The sequence below is a fragment of the Carassius carassius genome, chromosome 40, assembly GCF_963082965.1.
Source record: "Carassius carassius chromosome 40, fCarCar2.1, whole genome shotgun sequence".
Taxonomy (NCBI): Eukaryota; Metazoa; Chordata; class Actinopteri; order Cypriniformes; family Cyprinidae; genus Carassius; species Carassius carassius.
In genome coordinates this window covers 6,863,901-6,884,459 of record NC_081794.1, presented here as the reverse complement: position 1 = coordinate 6,884,459, position 20,559 = coordinate 6,863,901, and the positions used below count along the sequence as shown (strand labels likewise).

At 35.8% G+C, this 20,559-nt stretch overlaps 2 protein-coding genes across 2 annotated transcripts; both read left to right on the top strand.

Annotated features, from left to right (window-relative positions):
- The first annotated feature begins 696 nt into the window (after positions 1 to 696).
- Positions 697 to 13,269, top strand: LOC132122042 (SWI/SNF-related matrix-associated actin-dependent regulator of chromatin subfamily D member 2-like). The gene is made up of 13 exons (XM_059531899.1): positions 697 to 1,122; positions 4,171 to 4,379; positions 6,541 to 6,583; positions 6,664 to 6,786; positions 7,147 to 7,266; positions 7,801 to 7,896; positions 8,113 to 8,214; positions 9,388 to 9,549; positions 10,526 to 10,623; positions 11,083 to 11,218; positions 11,324 to 11,446; positions 11,535 to 11,636; positions 11,814 to 13,269. The coding sequence occupies exons 1-13, from the start codon at positions 967 to 969 to the stop codon at positions 11,865 to 11,867; spliced, it is 1,524 nt and encodes a 507-aa protein (XP_059387882.1). The 5' UTR covers positions 697 to 966; the 3' UTR covers positions 11,868 to 13,269.
- A 1,249-nt stretch (positions 13,270 to 14,518) lies between these two features.
- LOC132122041 (26S proteasome regulatory subunit 8) lies at positions 14,519 to 20,257 on the top strand. The gene is made up of 12 exons (XM_059531898.1): positions 14,519 to 14,551; positions 15,104 to 15,175; positions 15,818 to 15,887; positions 16,002 to 16,099; positions 16,202 to 16,258; positions 17,255 to 17,485; positions 17,606 to 17,732; positions 17,955 to 18,145; positions 19,248 to 19,346; positions 19,488 to 19,598; positions 19,698 to 19,784; positions 20,116 to 20,257. Exons 1-12 carry the CDS (start codon positions 14,519 to 14,521, stop codon positions 20,167 to 20,169), a joined length of 1,230 nt encoding a protein of 409 aa, XP_059387881.1. The 3' UTR covers positions 20,170 to 20,257.
- Positions 20,258 to 20,559: the final 302 nt, after the last annotated feature.

Here is a 20,559-nt window from a genome sequence, read left to right as displayed (position 1 = left end):
TGAGCTACCATCCCAAGACTCCTTATATTTAATACAAGATTAGGGAAATTGTAGAAGGAATGCCATATGTCCAAAAATAGCAACATTGCAGATGTCAAACATCCGTAATTCATTACTTCTACTCATATGCATTTGTTTTAGAATGTTCTTTTTATCAGCCACAAAAGTCTTTATGTAATGTAGTACCTCCTCTGTCTGTGATTTTGAACGCAATGTGAAACTTTTCACTGATCAAGGGAAAAATTTAATATGGAAAAACATTGCTTTTGAGTAAATAGAGTAGTACAGATACCCTTAAGCAAAATGTGTTTGTTTGTTTTTCTGGTCCCAAAATATATACAAGAACAAAAATATTTTGTAAAATAATTATTTGAAACCGTTTGCCAGTATTTTATTTTAAAATAAGCACACATTTACACTTGTTCATATCCCTAAAATGTCGAGAATTCTCTAACTAAATTAAATAGAATAACTTGGCACTGAGACAGACCAGATTAAAAATGTAACTCTTAAAAAATTGTCAACAAATTGAGCAACCACCAAGAACTGAGCGAGGAAACTACACATTGAAGGTATGAGTCGCGTTTCCATATTCAAAATAAAAGGTCTTCTTTGTATACTAAATTAAACCGTTTACGAGTATAGAAGCCTAGAGGATTTGAGGGAAAGTTATTTGGCAACCCAGAGGGAGGAGATCTGAGAAGCCACACACACTGATAACTGTAGACATTGGTCAGGATTTTAAAATGTTGAGAGGAAACCATTAAGATAAATGGGTGGTTGACTTGACATGCTTTTTGAGGACGAGTTGACACGCTCAACCGACATCGACCGACACTTAGCGACAGAAGAATATTTAGATATTTGAACGCTATGCGGAAACGCGGAACTTCAAAAAATAATTGAGTGGCAGTAACAATTTTGTATTTGTTTCTTAATTATTAGCGGGGGGGTGGATAATATAAAATGGCTTCTAGATCGGTTTTGTCAAGTTTCCCCGTTAACCCCAGTACCCCGATAAACCCCATGACCTCGGGTCACAGCAGCGCCATGAGAATGCCAGCAATGCCGCAGAATTCACTCTTCAGAGTGATGGGCAGTACCCCGAACCAGTACCACCAGGTAAGTGAAGGGACCACTCTTTATTTGTTCTTTGAAGCGTTTAGCATCACGCCTTAGCTTCAATTCCCTTCTGCCAGATATAGGAAGTGTCATTGCATTAGCAACAATGACGATATTTATGACAATAAACGTTGCCATAAAATATAAGGATGCTCTTTTTTTTTTACAGAAATATAAAGAGAAAATAATGAAATTTTGAATTATTTTTAAGAGCTCGAAGAACAAACATCTACTTCCGCGTTTGAGTCATACCATGAACACAACACGCGTTCTTTACTTTGAATATATTACCTGCAAACTATCGGTTCAGCCACTGACAAAAAATTGGCATGGTAATGCTATTACATTTTGTAATATACAGTGGTGATACTTTGGACTGGACATTTTAATACCAAGGTGTTCGAACGTAAACCATGTAATAGTATTTACTGTATTGAGTACCATGAGTATCATTAACGTTACCTAACTATCCCATTAACTTAAAAAGTTAAAAACCATTTGTTATCATCACTGTACCAACCAGGTATTTTGTAAGTTTCTATTACTTAACAACTAAAAAATCAACAAAAGAGCATTACGTTTCTTACAGTATTAATATTTGTTAAAATTTGTAAATTCTATAATAACTTTGTTAATTGTTAGTTCATGTTAGCACAAGTTTTACAGTTACAACATTTGATTCTAATAATGTATAAGAGGCCTAGGTTCACTCATACATGAAAATGTTGCCATCATTTTTTCACCTACCACTTAATCCAAACCTGTATGAGTTTCCTTTTCCTTTTTCCTTTTTGAAGAATGATGGTAATCAAACAGGTGACGGTAACCACTGACGTCCTGATATGGAAGAATATATTTTATGGAAGAATATATTTTATGGAAGAATATATTTTATGGAAGAAATATATTTTACGTAGAAGTCCCGCTTGAGAGGATTCCAGAGAATGCAGCTCCGACCACATTAGTTCCCAAGCACAATGGGGGACAGGTTGATTATTGCTGTTTCGCGTTTGCAATAATCTATGATGTGTCCCTGTTTGCGTACAAGGACATAAAAAAATTAATTAAAAGTGATACGTGGACCAAGGTGTCTGTGATTGTTCATTTTCCTGGTGAGTTGCTGATGTGCAGTAACATTATAGGAATAATAATCTAATTATATAATAAATAATAGTACTGTAGTCCCAGTTTACTTTTAAACAAAAATCCCTTACATTATACTTACATCAAGTAATATTTATACTTGATTATATTTACTTAAGTAGCATTTTCAATGCAAGATTTTTACTTTCATCAGAGCTTTTTACAGTGCTTTATACATTATTAGGTAAAGGATCTTAATACTTCGTCCACAACAATATTTAATGAGGATAACTTATAACGTTACCCTCCTTGTGGTTTGCACGAGATCAACAAGCTTGTTTGCTTTGCGGCCGCTTTAAATACAAAATAAGCATTTGGTCTACGTCAGAGCGTCTGAGCGCTCACGAATCTTTCTGCAGCATCGTGAGCAGAGTGGCAAGAGCGATTTTTGACGCTCTTGACGCCGGCGGTGTGAACGCACAGATGGGGTCTTAATGAAAAGTCTGTAAAATAGTTTGGTTTAAATTTCTCAATGGTAGTGTAAAAAACCACCTTTTTTATCTTGTCAAAAAACAGCTCTCTTCATAGCAAACCGTTTTTAAGCTTTTTCCTTTAAATGTTAATGAGCTCTGCTGGCCTCGCCCCTCTCTTCCAAGCTGCTATCAGGGGCACTGTTTACTTTAGCCGCATTCATTGTGAAACTTGCTAATTAGCACATTATTAGGAAAGGTGATTTGCAAAGATGTATTTTAAAAGATTATACTCACTTAACTGTATTCAAAGCTGGACCACGAATAATTTGCACGAAGATAGACGCATTTTGGTAGATCGGGGGCGCATTCCCTTCAGAAACAAATGTAATCCACTGCATCTTCAGCGGCTCAGATGTCAGGAGTCAATGATGACTGCTATGTTCATTGTTACATTCAACAACGAAACACCTCAGTTGCTTAGGAGACATTCTGGTCTACATCTGCTCCGGTAGTGAAACAATGGCAATATAATTTAGTTATAAAAGTTATAAAAAAAGTTCACCCCCCTCACAGTTATAAATTAGCTATATAGGGCAAAATTAGCTGGGGGGGTCTATGGCAGGGTTCCTCAAATCTTGCCCTGGAGGTCCAATGCACTGCCGAGTTTAGCTCCAACCCTGATGAAAGTCACCTGCCTGTGATTTTCTAATGATCCTGAAGACACCGACTGGCATTGATTAGCATGCTCAGGTGTGGTTGATTAGGGTTAGAACTAAACTCTGCAGTAAAGTGGATCTCAAGGTCCAGATTTGAGGATGCCTGGTCTATGAGATTGACTCCCTTTTGGAGTCAGCCTCTAGCGGCCAGTCGATGAATTGCAGTTTTAGTCACTTCCGTGTTGGGTTCACCGAGAGACCGGAAGGTTGCCACTTGGCTACAACGCTACTGTCAATCATATGCTATTGTGGGAGGGGCCTGTCTGTGTGACATCACAAAGACAGGCATCTGAGATCGGCTCAATTTGCGAAAGGGGTAAAGAATTTAGTACACTGGGTGGATTTTTAACATTATAGGGTGGTTGTGTTCACACACTGACAACAAACATTTCAATTTAAATAACTGCGTTAATAAAGTGCATGTACCATCCAATGACCCCTTTAAGTCAGTGGATACCATCAGCATTCTTCAGAATGTCTTCTTTTGTGCTAAACAGAAGAAAGAATTTACAGGTTTGAAACAACTTGATGGTGAGTAAATGACAGAATTTTCATTTTTTTAGGGGAACTATCCCTTCAGTAAATTATGTAATTAGCTAATTTAGTTAATTCTTTCATGTTAACTAATTTTGGGGAATGTTAAAAATGGAACATTGCAGAATTATAGGCGTATTTGTCATACTTAAACTATAATAAGTCTGCTATCTGCTAATAAGTCTGCTAGATAAGACTAGTGTCACAGTAGTAATCACAATAGTAATCCTCAAATCCTACAGTCGTACCCACAGCGCTCGAGTATGTCACCCAGCCGAGGAATACCAATGGGGGGCATGGGGTCTATGGGTTCCCCTCTGCCCGGTCCATCTTATAGTGGAGCCATGCCCATGCGACCCGGGATGCCTCAAGCTGCGATGGACCCTGCCCGGAAGAGACTCCTTCAGCCGCAACAGCAGCACCCCGGGGGTCTTATGGGTCCAAGGAGGGGGTTCGTACATTTGTATCAATATTTGTGCATGTATGACCACACATTTAAAGATACAGTATAGGGCCGGGCGATATATAGAATATTAGCGATAATATTGGAATAATTTTGACGGTGATGAAAAATTTGAAAATATTGTGAATATAGAATATTTCAATTTCAAGCATACTTTCCAAAAAGAAAACGCCAAATGTCCAAAAAAGGACTTTATTGTTATTGCGTACTGCTCTACACTACTATGTGAATGCTCATGAGTGCGGTTGCCAGATATCAAGAGTTAAAATCCCAGAATCAGAGCTCCGCTGTTACAGATACATTTGTGTTTTGCTTATTTTAAGCAATCTGGCAACCATGCGCACGCAAACGCTCGTTCCTCACTGCAGAAGCGCTGCCGCAGATGATCTGAAAAACAAAGCTCGAGTTTAGCGATCTAAATAAAAGCATCCTTCCGCCGATCTGTGTTCTGTCAAGAGATCTCGACTGTATTGTTTGTGATTGTGGTCGTTGTGTAAATGCACTCAATGGTTGTTGTGTGAATAGAGAAACAGCAATGTGGAATTGCTAATAGGAATTTAACTTTTTATATTTTTCATTTGTTTTACCAGTTTTCATAATATAGACAGAGAGACTAAGTTTTTGGTATTAATATATATAAGAAATACCTATGTGCTTCAGCAAACAGCTCCCCATCTGAGAGGTTTTTAGTGGCAGTGGGAACATAGTTTCATGCCACAGAGCTTCTCTTAAACCAGAGAGAGTAGACAAACTTGTTTTCTTAGCACATATATATATATATATATGTATATATATATATATATATATATATATATATATATATATATATATATATATAAATACTTATCACAGTTTAATTATTTCTCCCAGTTTTTGTATTGTTTAAATGTAAATGCAAACATATTTTGATATAATTTGTTTTCATAAATCGCCCAGCCCTAATACAGTAGCATTCATATCACTTCAGAGTTCCCATTGAAGTCTGGGTAATGAGGCTTTATAAACAAAGGAAAGTTTAAGTTTTGGAGCCCTAAGTAAAGTTTGTATTAGATGATGTTAATAATGTGGCATAAAGTGGTCTGGTTCTACTATAGAGCAGGATGTCAAGTATGATATTAAATCTAAGCAAAGCTTTCAACGCATAAGAAGCATATGATTCTGCTAACATGACAGTAAGTGTTTAATACTGAACCCAAAAAGTGTCATCTGCCAGCGGTTAGGCATTTGTCTCTGAAGACCAAAGACTTCTCTGTCCTTCTAACTGGGAGACTCATTTGTTTCGTTTTGCCAAAGAAGCATAGCATAGCTGTGAATTTAAAAAAAAATGGTTTAAAGATTCATGATATTAGCAAAAATACTAAGCCACAGGGCAGATTAATTTCATATTATTGATGTTTGCTGAGGCATTTTGAACACCCCAAAATGGTAATGTACAGTATTAGTTGCTCACCCTCACGATGTTCCAAACCTGCATGACTTTTTTATTCTGTCAGACATAAAAGAAAATGGTTTGAGAAATGTATTTCTATTTAGCAGACAAAATAATCCGGTCACTTTAAAAAGAATCCATGGGATTATCAATTTCGCACATGGCCAAAGAAGTTGCCTACCAGATTTTGCTCATTCAAGTTGGTCTCGCAAAATCTCTGTATTGACCAACAGAAAAATACTTGAAAGTGGGCAGTGGACCACTATAGAGTAGATGTGACCACACCTTTACAATTATGGGTGGACCTGAGGATCAATTGTTTTACTTTTTAGTGTACTTTAATTGGTTATAAGCAGGCCAAATGGAATTGGTTAATTTTTCTTTTCTTTTTTTTTTCTCTTGGTCGGGAGAATTGATTTTAACACTACAACTCTCTTATTTATAGATACAAAACATTACTAATTTAGACAAAAATATTTAATAAAATATTTCTGTTATGTTCAAATAATTGCGCATTTAAGCTCAATCAGAACTTAAGGAAAGATGCAGAATAATAATTGTTTCATTGTTAAACTTAAGAGGACAACATTATATTTGTTTAAGAGTATTTATGTGGCAAACACTTCAGTACTTTAAACTGTGCACACTGTAATTGAAATAATGTTTTAACATATGTTGCTGTTGAGTCATGTTTCTTACACATCTGCTCTACATTTTCAGGGTGAAGAGGCGTAAGATGGCTGACAAAGTCCTCCCACAAAGGGTGAGTTTAACCAGAATAGTACAAGTCTGTTTTTTGTGATGCTGAAGTACATAGTTTCTCATGATTTTGGTGTTTTTCAGATCAGGGATCTGGTCCCAGAGTCTCAGGCTTATATGGACCTTCTGGCCTTTGAGAGAAAGCTGGACCAGACCATTGCACGCAAACGAATGGAGATACAGGAGGCCATCAAAAAACCCATCACGGTATATGCAGTTTAGTAATTCAGAAACCAATTCTTAGTTCAGCTACATTATAATTGTTCCAAAAACAATTTCTGTCATTTACATTTATGCCTCACATCATTGTCATCATATACTCAACCTCATATCATTGCAAACCTATATGGTCTTCATTCTTCCGTGGAACACAAATAATTTAAAGAATGTTGTTAACCAAACCACGTTTTTATGACTGATGACTTGGAGTGACATGGGTTGAGTAAATGATGATAGTGTCCTTTACCACTCACATTTTTATAGGAAAAGTACAAATCTATTTATTAATTCAATAAATAGATTTATTATATATTTATTACCTCACTGCTCTTTGTTCTACTCTTCCAGCAAAAACGCAAACTGAGGATATATATTTCTAACACCTACACGCCAGGCAAGCCAGAAGGGGAGGAGGCTGAAAAAGTTGCATCCTGGGAACTTCGAGTGGAAGGCAAACTCCTGGAGGATGTATGTAATGAGTTTGATTATGTGTGTGCTTATTTGCATGTGTGTGAAACAAGGTGAGGATCACACAGTAAAGAACTCCATTTACAGTGTTTCACGGCTAGTAACAGCGTTAGATAAAGCTGATTGTGTCGCCCCTATCCGTAATGCTTTTTATTTGGCAGTCTTGAGTCTCTTGGTCTGTTGGCCGGCTTGACCGCACTAGCTCATGTCCTCTGCTCACTCCTTCAAACCAGATGTGCTGTAAGCTGTTCCATGTTCCCAAACTCTGAGGAAAAGGAATTGAAACTTTGGCCATTTCGTGAAATTAATCCAAAAAATGTCTAAGCATATATTTGCCAGCTAAAGATCTCTGGCTGTGCTGCTGCCACATTTCTTTTTTTTCACTTTCTTCTGCCTCAGTGGTCATAAGTGTTGAGTGGTACTGCTCCGAACAATGGAGTATCAATCAATGGCATGAACACATTGAAAAAAGATCTTGTGTTCTTTCTCCCCTTTTCCCTACTTATTTATCTTTATCTTTGTCTTTATCCTTAGCCTGGAAAACAGAAAAGAAAGTTTTCATCCTTCTTTAAAAGCCTGGTTATTGAACTGGACAAAGAACTTTATGGCCCAGACAACCACTTGGTAGAGGTATGATATAATGGAGTTATATCCTCATATTTTATATATTACAAGTCTGAGTTAATGTCCTACAATATGCGTAAATCTTATAAAAATCCTCATGTTCATGATGACCTCATCAAACACAACATGAAAAATCTGGCATTATTTACTCACTGTCATGTACTTTCTCACAGTAAATTCAGCCATTACTTCTGAAGTCATATCTTTTTCTTTATGTTTTAGTGGCACAGAATGCCTGCAACTCAGGAGACAGATGGATTTCAGGTGAAGAGACCAGGGGATGTGAATGTGAAATGTACTCTCCTTCTCATGCTGGACCACCAGGTATATCATACACACACACTTATAAAGTCTATTTATCAGGCTTGGGTCTAAAGATGCCATCAAAATTAACACAAATGCAACCCAAATTCAAGATAAGGGCAAAAAGGCAAAAAATGGCCCTGCATAGTTATATGACATGAAATTTATTAATAAGGTTCGGCAGGAGCGCATCAGATGCTTAGTCTAATTAGCACAGGTGGAGCGCGCTTAAAGGGTTAGTTCATCCAAAAATTAAAATTATGTCATTAATGACTCACCCTCATGTAGTTCCAAACCTGTAAGATCTCCGTTCATCTTCGGAACACAGTTCAAGATATTTTAGATTTAGTCCGAGAGCTTTCTGTCCCTCCATTGAAAATGTATGTACGGTATACTGTCCATGTCCAGAAAGGTAATAAAAACATCAAAGTAGTCTATGTGACATCAGAGGGTCAGTTAGAATTTAAGCATCGAAAATACATTTTGGTCCAAAAAGTCATTAATGACATAATTTTAATATTTGGGGTAACTAACCCTTTAAGTTAATCAACACCATGGTATAAATACAGCTGACTTACTTCTATCCATTGGCGGTTTGTCAGCATCCATCCTCCGCCCCATCTCCTCACTTCGAGTTCATATTACATTTATATGGGGGGTACTCTAGGATTGGGCCATTGCCAAGTTTGGAGCCCTTCCCCGAACAGCACGCCAAATATGCATTACCATACTTCAGCTAATTATATGTAAATGTGAACTTGTAAAATTTATTGTGATGGTCGTGATCGAAGTGAAATGTGAAATTTAATGAAAATTGTTGATAACGATATTACATTGTTTTAAGTTTTTGAAGCATAATTTTGACCATTGGAACACAGTTAAAAATATTAATGCAATGGCAAATCAGAGCTATGTAGTTTAGTCATCGATGATGATTTTCTATTTAAGGGATTTAATAAATGTACATTTTAACAGCTAGACAATAAACTCTTAAGAAAAAAAAGTAACTTTATAAAAGTTACTTTTGCAGACATGGACTAAAAGCCAAAAAAACTAATGGGGACTAAAAAATCAGAGTAATAAAATCAGAGTTCAGTTTGATTCATTTCCTAAGTTTGTTTGTTACAAAGTTTATAGCTACATTTCTAATGACATGATGAACCATCATCTTACTTCTCCTTCTACTTGACTTAGCCTCTGCAGTATAAGCTGGATCCACGCCTGGCACGACTGTTGGGCGTGCACACTCAGACCAGAGCCAGTATCATGCAGGCCTTGTGGCTTTACATCAAAAACAACAAGCTGCAAGACTGCCATGAGAAAGAGTACATTAACTGCAACCGATACTTCAGACAGGTACCAACATTTTTAGCCCTCTTAGCAAGAAAGTACATTTAGCTTATTCGCACAATTCAAAATTTATTCACAAAACCCAAAACACTAAAGCTCAGTTTAAAACTTATGAGAAAAGAAAAACTCTGCTGAAACCCTATATCTAAGCTTTTCATTTGGCACTGTCTGACACAACTTGCTTTCACTTGCCTCTAAGCCATTAGTATTACTGGAACAGCTGTGCACTGGTTCACATTGTACCTAAGTGATAGATAGCAATTTGTCTTTTTCCAGAAGTAGAAACTTTCGACTGCTACTGTCCAGTCAACAGAGGCATCCCCCAGGGCTCGGTTCTTTGTCCACTTCTCTTTGTAGTCTATTTACTTCCACTTAATCAGAATTCCTTGAAACCAAGGAATCCAATTACTTGTTTTCACTTTCCCATGTTATGTTTACACTCAAATCAGCAGTAGTTCTTGTGTTACCAACTCCTAACTCAGAATCCTATCCATCTTTAGAAACCATGATAATTTCCCTTAGGAATTTTTTTTTTTTAAATCTTATGTAAAGTGAATTATGATTGGAAGTTTCTGTAATACAGTTCTAGAATAGGTCATTCCAGGATGATATTCTGTTTTTAATACTAGCAGTAGATCCTTAAACATGTTCTCTCTGCCAAAACCCTTTATCTCTAAAGCATTTTTTATTAGATTGTGCTGGTTTTAACCCTGTGAGAATTTTTTTTTTTTTTTTGTGAAGAAAAAGTTTGCATTTTGAATAATCTAATATAATTTGTTATAATTGTATTTCTCCATGTAAATAGCCACAGAGGCTGGCATGGCGTTAAACACAAACAACCAGACAAACTTCAGAATCAGGTTTAGTAATTGATATGAGATAATTATTGCATTCCTTATGCAGAGGCAACAAAGGGAAAGGTGGTTATACTCGGTGGTTATACTGAGTCATGAAACTGAACCAAACTGCTGTAATCCTGCAGATCTTTGGCTGCCACAGGATGAGATTTTCGGATATCCCCATGAAACTTGCCAGCCTACTTCAGCACCCTGAACCCATCATCATCAATCATATCATCAGGTGTTTGTTTGTGGTTCCTGTTCTTTATGTTCTCTTTTGTTGCTCAACAGTTACTTTCCATACAGTTTTGAAAGATTTTTTAAATACAAAATATCTAAATATTTAAATCCGGTGTTCTTTAACATAAGTGTTTCTGAATATTGTTTGTATCTCTATATGAATTTCTTATAAAGAGTAAAATTGTATCTATTTTAAATGGGTGAATTTCCCTGAATAGGGAGGGAAAATCAACTTGTGTCCAGCATACATGTGAACTCCTGTAAGAAAAAACTTTGTAAGAAATACTATTGAAAAAAGTTTTTATTTGTTTGTATGATTTTGGTTGTATACCAAAACTGTTAATCATATAATTCCCATACCTTCATCTCATAGTTTTAATGACTATTTTCAAATCTAAAATGTGTAAAATTGTAAAGTATAGATTTGTAGAGTGATCTGAATGTTGTTGTTTTTTGTCAGTATGGATCCCAATGATCAGAAGAAGACTGCATGCTTTGATATCGATGTTGAGGTGGACGACCCTCTGAAGGCTCAGATGACCAGCTTCCTGTCTTCCACAATTAATCAGCAGGAGATCACTGCCCTGGAGATGAAGGTGTGTGTGCAGGGACATAAAATAGACCTAATGTTAATTAACTGACACCAATTCTGATATATATAAAATATATAGTTTTTACCTAACTTTTTCATTCTCCATAAGATCCATGAGACTATTGAATCAATCAACCAGTTGAAAACCCAGAGAGACTTCATGCTCAGCTTCAACAACAACCCACAGGATTTCATCCAGGACTGGCTCAAGTCTCAGAGCAGAGACCTCAAAGTACTTTCAGTTTCCCTTATTGGATTTCCTTCAGGCTTCTTTTATTTTCCATCTGCAATTCATGGATGTTTTGTCTTGGTTTATGCAGTTAATGACAGACACTGTGGGAAATCCAGAGGAGGAGAGAAGAACCGAGTTTTACCACTCACCCTGGGTCAAAGAAGCTATTGGACGCTATGTATTTTCAAAGGTGAGCATTACAAGACACATCAGTGGTCAGTTGCATAACCTGGTTAGACTAGTCTTAAAAAGTTGGTCATAATTTTTTACAAAGAAGTAGATTGGTGTAATGTGACTGGTCTTAACATAGTTGCTGTGTTTATGCAACTGCTATAGCATCTATAATATTGCAATGTTTGATTTTCAGGTCCAGCAGAGGAGACAGGAATTGGAACAGGTACTGGGAATCCGACTCACTTAAGAGGATTCAGACTTCAAATCCACAGTCAGCCAAGGAATTGGCTCAACAAATACAGATGCGAATGAAGCTTTCTTTTTGAAAACCAGTGGAGGAACTTCATGTAGAAGTTTGAGTGCTGGCATTGTTTAGTATGTTGCTTGTCAGTTTTAGCACTTGTACTATTACACACATCTGGCCATATAAATTTCAAGTGGTTTTACAGTAACCGGAACTTCAGTACATAATATGTATTTTTCTCTGCATTCATTTTCTGATCTTCTCTGATATATTATAAAATGAGGCATCATTTTATATCACACTCATCTTTGCTGTTATTACATCTTTTTGTATATTTTACAGTAAGGTATACAGTACTGTAACTTGTTGGCTAAAACCCCTATAGGTAGCTAATGCAACACAACTCTTTGTTCATAAATGTTGTGTTTATAGTAGGAATTGGCAAACTCAATTAACATTTGCCATTTAGTTTTTGAAGGTTTCCAATTCTGACTGCAAAGGGTATTTTTTACAATTCAATTGCACAGTTTTTGAGTTTAGATGCAGTTACTTTTAAATAAGTATACTAGTAATGAAAATGCTGTTTTTCTTCAATTTTCAATCTTGTGGAGTGTTCCATTTGGTCTCTCAGGAAAATATGTGCTGCACTGCAATCAAGAGCCATGTTTTTGTATTTCCAAACCAGCGGGAAATCCAGCACATTTGGTTGTCCAGCTGTTTTAGTTCAGTGTACCAGACTTTCTGTCTTCATCTTGTTGGTGTGTTTACAGATTTTTTTTTTTTTTTTGCGTTGAAAGTCCGCTGAAGTTGCAGAGACCATACAGCAGCGACCGAAGTTGTGACATTTAGTGCATGTGAACCATTGCCTTATTATTATTTCTTTCAAGTATTCAAGCCATAATTTAACTTCGCTAATAAGTAGTTCAGTTCAGTGTATACTTCTACATTCCATACAGCTAATGTAAAGTTTCTGTTTAAGTTGGATTTAATATGTGTATTCATATTGGTGGAGTCATTTGTGTTCTAAAGTATCATTAATGACAGCAAATTTAATTTTCCTTTAAGTAATATAGCAGGTTTAAGCTGATTACCACAGAAAATACTTTCAGTTCATAAAGTGGTCTAAAACAAAATGTGTTGATTTATGTTTTTAAAATTAAATTCTAACTTTTAAATGCATTTCTAAGGAACGGGTTGAAAAAATTCTGTGTTCATTGACAGAATGTCACAGGTGTCATCCGTAGAGCTGATCTGAAAGGCAACACACTCTTGTTCCTTTGATTTTTGTATAAATGCATTCTTACAACTTCAGTTCTGTTTTATATTTTTGTATCAATCAAGTGCTTACCTTTTGTAATTTTTTACTTGGAAATCAAAGTATTTTAATAAAGTTTCCATAAAGGGGAATTCACAGGTGAATGCATTTTTGGTATAACATATTTTTATTATATATAATGTTCTGAAAGACTGTTAACTTCAATGAATTTTAAATGTTATCATCAGATAAAATATTTAATTCAAAAGTAAGAAAACCATGTGTGTTTCTGTCTACTTGAAGGTAGACCATTTGCTGAAGCTGAACACTACCACTGTAGCGTCTGGTTAATCTGGTAATACCTGTCTCCATTAATACCTCACCTGTTCTACAGATTTGGAGTGGTGCATTTTAGAACTGTTTGTGGGGGGGGGGGGGGGGGTACTCTCATAGTTACTGTACATCTTGTAACACAAAACGAATCTGGGAGACTAATTTTGCCCCGACCCCATTCAGATTGATATGTCATGCACTGGAGACAGTGAAGGTAATTTCACCAAGTACAACATGTTGCGGTAAAGGCTTTTGTGTGTGTGTGTGTGTGTGTGTGTGTGTGTGTTTGAAGAGCAGAGAAAAGCATTTGCCATCTAGTTGTAGCCAATATACTTTTGTACGTCTTAAATATCCTGTGCATATAGTGCTTTATCATTTATATCATGAAATTTGGGCCAAGTGTATTAAACAACTAGAAAAACTAAGCACCCATATACAGTAGCTATAAGAAATGTTATAACCTGTAAATTGATGAAAGCATAATGCAATGTACTTACTGCCTCAGCGCTGATCAACGCTGATAACCTTCAATAGATAGCATGCACATGCTGAATGTAAACAATGCTCAATATATTGATTGTTATATATTCAGTTAAGTTCTGACTAGTATACACACACACACACACACACAGATTTTTGACAGATCCCCATAGAAGTCAATAACAAACAATGCAGGTACTAGTCACTATTGACTAGTAACTAATTACTACTATCTACTGAACAAAAAAAATCTTTAAAAAGTAACTGATAAAAATGAGCTCTGCCTTAAGAATAAGCACTAGTATTTAGTAGCCTACCCAATGAAATAGATAAGCAAAAATTAAGTACTAATAGTATAAAATAGCATGCAAATGGAAATGGTACATTTCAAGGATTAAATGTTAAAAATGCATGCCATACTCTGACTGGCCACTTACCGTTACCAATTCCGCATTATTCATCGTGGTTAAATGTAACGTCAGGAAAACTCTCCAGCGTGACGTTGGCGCTAGAGGGTATCCTTCAGTCGGCATTCTGACCGAGGAAAACAAAGCGGAAATAGCGCCATTGACGGACGGAAGTTTGTATGTTCAAGATGGCGCTGGACGGAATCGAGCAAGTAAGTGATATTTTTCTATTAAATCGTAAAATAAGAACAGCAAAGTTAGCTGTGTTTTATAAGTCAGCATCACATATTGCATATTAGGAACCTGCTATAATTGTAGTGTTCGGAAATGTAAGATAGAACGGCTGACGCGTTGAAGCAGAGTTTGCTGTCTCATTGTGTCACACTGACTGAGACTGATCATAACATGGTATAACTGGTTATAACATAACATGTTTGATGCAAGTTTTGTTATAGCACGCGAAATCAATAATTAAAACAGTAGAAATATGTTATGTCTAATGATAAGAGAAGACATCTCCGAAAATCATATCTCTGAGTCTAATCATCATCACACAGAATCGAAATCAGTCCATAACATCATAACAGAAATCTCGAACTTACTTTCGAGGCATAACATGAGAAATCTCTCATTACTGATCATAACATGTTAAATTGATAATTTCTAATAAAACGTCGTGAGCAGTCACATTACTTTACCTCGCACTGACTATTAATAAACCAATGTTTATGTTGTTAATATTATTGTTAATATTTTTTTTACAGATGGATATTGAGGACAGTAAAGGAGGATCTGGTCTCCGACAGTATTACCTGTCTAAAATTGAGGAGCTTCAGGTAAGAATATCCATGACGCACAATTTAATCTGTAGATATTAAGGGCTTTTCTTTTGTTTATTACGAAAATAGTGTAATTTTAAAAGAATTTACGTTAACTGGATGTAATGTTTTCAGACACTTAATTGCATGTTATTTTCAAATTAAATGAGAATGTTTTATATTTTAAATGTGGGTAGTTTTTTTTTTAAGCCCAGTTAAGTATATCTATGTATTTTCATAATTATATTGTTTTAAAATATGGTTAAAATGTGCTGCTGAAAGTACTAACTAGCATTTATGATAAACTAAAATATAGTTCAGTGTCATATATTTCAATATTATTGTAAGTGCATGTTTGGTAATGATGAACCTGCCATTAAGAATATTTAAAATTGTACTTTTCAGTGATGTATCAAATAAAATGATAATCAACAGCTTTACATGTGCTTTGTTATTTAACACATTAAAGTTCTTTAGAGCACAACAGTGATTTAAAACAAAACAAAAACTTTAAAATCTTCTTAAGCACACTTAACTGGCCTTTTAATTAATTTTTTCTGCAACTAAAAAATATACTTTTAAGATTTGAAGTATACAATTAAGTACATTTCTTTTTCACGTGGGTATGTTATGTCTGAATGATCCTTTCTCTTTACTTAGTTGACAGTGAATGATAAAAGCCAAAATCTCAGACGTCTACAGGCTCAAAGGAACGAGTTAAATGCCAAGGGTAAGGCCTTTTTAACCAACTTTCTCATGAATGTCACTTTGTGGGGTTCAGTTGCATATGCCGAATAGAATATGTTAAGACTGTCACCAGTATGACATGACCTGTTTCTTTCAGTGCGCCTCCTGCGTGAGGAGCTTCAGTTGCTGCAGGAGCAGGGCTCTTATGTAGGAGAGGTGGTAAGAGCCATGGACAAGAAGAAAGTGCTGGTCAAGGTTGGGCAGCCATTGTCTACTGCTTAATCACATGAGTATGATTTTTGTTGACATGTTGCAGTGCAGTTTTGTTAATAATTCGTATTTATGCTATGTTTTTAGGTGCATCCTGAAGGAAAGTTTGTGGTGGATGTGGATAAGAACATTGATATAAATGATGTAAGTGTTTTGTTTTGGATTTTTAGCTGTTTAAATGATGACCATGATTATGTTTTATTACGCATTTATAATCGCAATTATTAATACACAGGGTTTATTTTACCTCATCTGTTTTCTTTGTGTGTTCTTTTTAATCATATACATTAACACACTGTCTACATTATAAAAACTGGAAAAACCGTACGAAATTTCTCTCAAAAGATAAAACCATAAAATTCCTTTTTATCATTTAATAACAAAATATGTTAGCATTTTTCTCTTAAAAATAAAGACTTTATATTGTGGCACACTGAGGTTGCATAAGCATTTATTCAGCAACCACAATTGCAAACAATATAGTTGAGATTCATGAAAAACAATATAATTGAGATTAATATTTTGTATAAATTACAGTTCATCACTTTTGCTTGCAGATTTAGTCACCGCAAAAAGCGTGTGTGTGTGTGTATATGTATGTGTGTGTGTGTGTGTGTATATATATATATATATATATATATATATATACCTGTATGCCTTTTATTAGAGCAGAACATCACAATTTGATTTATTTATTTATTGTATTTATGTTTTTTTTGCAGTGAGATAAGAGTGCATGTGTATGGTTGTCAAATTAAGAAGATAAAGTAAAACAAAATGTGTCCATTTTGACGAAAAGTTCTAATTGGAGAATTTAAAATCTTAACTTCTGGCAAGCCCAGGGATGAAAGCCTCTATGCAAGATAATGGCAATACCAAATTAATAACTATAATAAAATAATAAACATATAAATATAGAATAATAAGTATTATTTGATCATAAACAGCCAAAATCTTAATGTCAAATTACAGTTTGTGCATCCCTAGTTTTTACAGTCATACATGATGCCTCGGAATTTAAGAAGAGGATGCAGTTTTTGCCTGGTGGCTCATAAAAAAGAAAAACAAAATCAACCTTTACTGATATTGTAGCTATTTTGTATTAATGTTGATAGTAAAATGAATGCTCATTTTCAACAGGTAACTCCAAATTGCCGTGTAGCACTTCGAAATGACAGTTACACACTTCACAAAATCCTCCCAAACAAAGTTGACCCGCTCGTCTCGCTGATGATGGTTGAAAAAGTGCCAGATTCGACGTATGAGATGATCGGAGGGCTGGACAAACAGATCAAAGAGATCAAGGAAGTGATTGAGCTTCCAGTCAAGCACCCAGAATTGTTTGAGGCTCTAGGAATTGCACAACCCAAGGCAAGCAATGGCATAATTAATTATTATCAGGATAATCATGTAAAAGAGTGCTACCTTTTCTATAGTTGGTCTGTTGGCCTACCAGATCTGCTTCATGTTCTGTGATGTGTTGAACTGCAGGGTGTGCTGCTGTATGGACCTCCTGGAACAGGAAAGACTCTGTTAGCCAGAGCCGTGGCCCATCACACCGACTGTACCTTCATCAGAGTGTCTGGATCAGAGCTGGTGCAGAAATTCATAGGAGAAGGTTTTTATTTAATTAATTTTCTTTTTATGTGGAGCCCAAAAGGAGATGTTAAGTAGAATGTTCCCACTTCTCTTTTTCTTACTATAAAAGCATATATTGACCAGAGCCTGTCAATGGACAGCCATGGACAGCCTGTCCAAAAGCTCTCTCTTTTTTTTTTTTTATTGTAATTTTTTTTTAATGGTTCTGATTTGTTCTTGTTTGTCTCTGTGTGTATTCCAGGAGCTCGTATGGTGCGAGAGCTGTTCGTCATGGCCAGGGAACATGCGCCCTCCATCATCTTCATGGATGAGATCGACTCCATCGGCTCATCTCGGCTGGAGGGAGGATCAGGAGGAGACAGTGAGGTGCAGAGAACTATGCTGGAGCTCCTCAACCAGCTGGATGGGTTCGAGGCCACCAAGAACATCAAGGTGAGAAGCAAACATCTTTAACCTATGTGCTGATGCTAACATGAGAAGTCTCTCATCTCTGGTTTTAGAAGTTGGTAGCTTTTGAATTGAGTTCCTTAAGTCCATTTGGTTTTCTGTTAGAAATAAAATCTCTGTAGTTCAACATTTGGAAGAAATTTGCAACAAAAAAAGTTAGTATTATAAATAGTGTTTCACACAGACTTACAATCTATATGTGGCGGCACTTCACCCGAAGGAAATATATATGTACGTAATGTAAATATAAAACCACAGACTTATTGAAAATGCAAATTCATTCTCTGCCAGCAGGAGGCGCTTCAGGAGCGGTAGAAATAGTGTTTTCTCCTGTAACGGCTGTAATCAAAACAGCATTGCGTTATCAGGCATTACAGCAAAGATGAAAGGGAAATGACATCAAAACTTTTCTGAAGACAGTCAGTTCCCTTCAAAGGTACTTTCAAATAATAACACACGTGCAGCGTTTTGAAACGTGCAGTTCTCGTTTATTCAACGAAGTCAAAGCATTTTGGAAAATCTATTTGTGGCTGTCAGTGATTTATTTGTGGCGGCCCGCAATATCAACAATGTTTAGAAATCACTGAAATACTTAATTCACCATTTAAAATATATATCTATAATAATAAAAATAGTATTTATCATTATTATATTACTATTCAAATATTATCATTTAAATTAAAAAAACTTAAGCAGCAATTAAAAACCATTTAATGACAATTATTATTATTAAATGCTCTGAATGAGATTTGTTTAGAATTTATTTTTTATTTTTTTTGTATAGTCATACTTAATAGAGCTCACTAAGCATGTTTTCCTTCTTTTTTGTCTTTTGCTGAATACATGTCCTAGTACTATATAAAGGTGTTTGCAGTTAGCACCAACTGGTCAAAGGGTATGATTACCATTGCTAGGTATGGTTACATTGCTCATTCAACTGCCTTTCCAAACATCAAACATTGGTGCTGTGACCAATCAAAACTACTCAAACTTCTATTTATACTTTTTCTGTGGTTGGCTCCAGCTGTATTTTTATCATTTTCTTTAAGGAAAGTCTGAGTTTTCCGAATGTTCTTTTTCCCCTCAGGTTATCATGGCAACAAACCGTATTGACATTCTGGACTCAGCGCTTCTTCGACCAGGCCGCATTGACAGGAAGATTGAATTTCCCCCTCCTAATGAAGAGGTAGGCTGGAATTGTTATATATTTTTACATTTTCAGTATCTACTTAATTCTGAATTACACCCGACTGTATTTGTCTGACTCTCTATTATTGAAAGTATAAATGCAAACAGTAACCTTGTAGCGTTATGTTGTTCTGCTCAGGCCCGTTTGGACATTCTGAAGATCCACTCCCGGAAGATGAACCTGACGCGTGGTATTAACCTGCGCAAGATTGCCGAGCTGATGCCAGGAGCATCTGGTGCTGAGGTCAAGGTGAGGTCACAGTCTCAACCTGCGCATATTTCCAGGCATTTATGGGCATCTGTACACTACGTATTCAACAAGCTGACTTTATTTGTGCTTGTCTGACAGGGTGTCTGCACAGAGGCAGGGATGTACGCCCTGAGAGAGAGGAGAGTCCATGTAACCCAAGAAGATTTCGAAATGGCAGTAGCAAAGGTACTAAAATAATTTTCTTATTTGTGACCCTGGACCAGCAAATAGCCAACTTTACATTGTATGGGTCAAAATTATTGATTTTTTTTAAATGCTAAAAATCATTAGGAAATTAAGTAAACCATATGTCAAAGGAAAACTTATTTATTCAGCTTTCAGAAGATGTATAAATCTCAGTTTCAACAAATTGACCCTTATGACTGGTTTTGAGGTCTCGAGTCACATTTGATTGTGCCCTTGGTACAAATGATATTCAAACATACCAGTTCTTATTATGGGAGAATGTTTTTTTTCACTGGATATCTCTAATTTGTAATTTACTGAATGTTTACAGGTTATGCAGAAAGACAGTGAGAAGAACATGTCCATCAAGAAACTCTGGAAGTAAACATCACTCCGTAATCTGTTTTTTTTTTTTTGTTCAAAGTTGCTTTGTCACCCAAATGTATTCAGAATAAATTGATTCTCACTTCGAACTATCTGTTTTTCTTTCCACTTATTGTAAAAACACATCAGTAGAAATCCACTTACATTAACAAATATTGATTGTCACATAGACAATGTATTTTTTAAGACAAAAGACAAGAAACAAAGCGCAGAATCACTGAACTGAAAGTAACCTCGACTTGGATTATAACTTTTTTGGAAGCTTTGTAACTACATTTCATGATTATGAGTATGCATTCGTTATGATTTAGTTTGTTTCTGCTCTCTCTGGGGCATCATTTTTGGAATGATGCGTTTGCTGGGTTTCATATGAAAGCATCTATGCATTTAT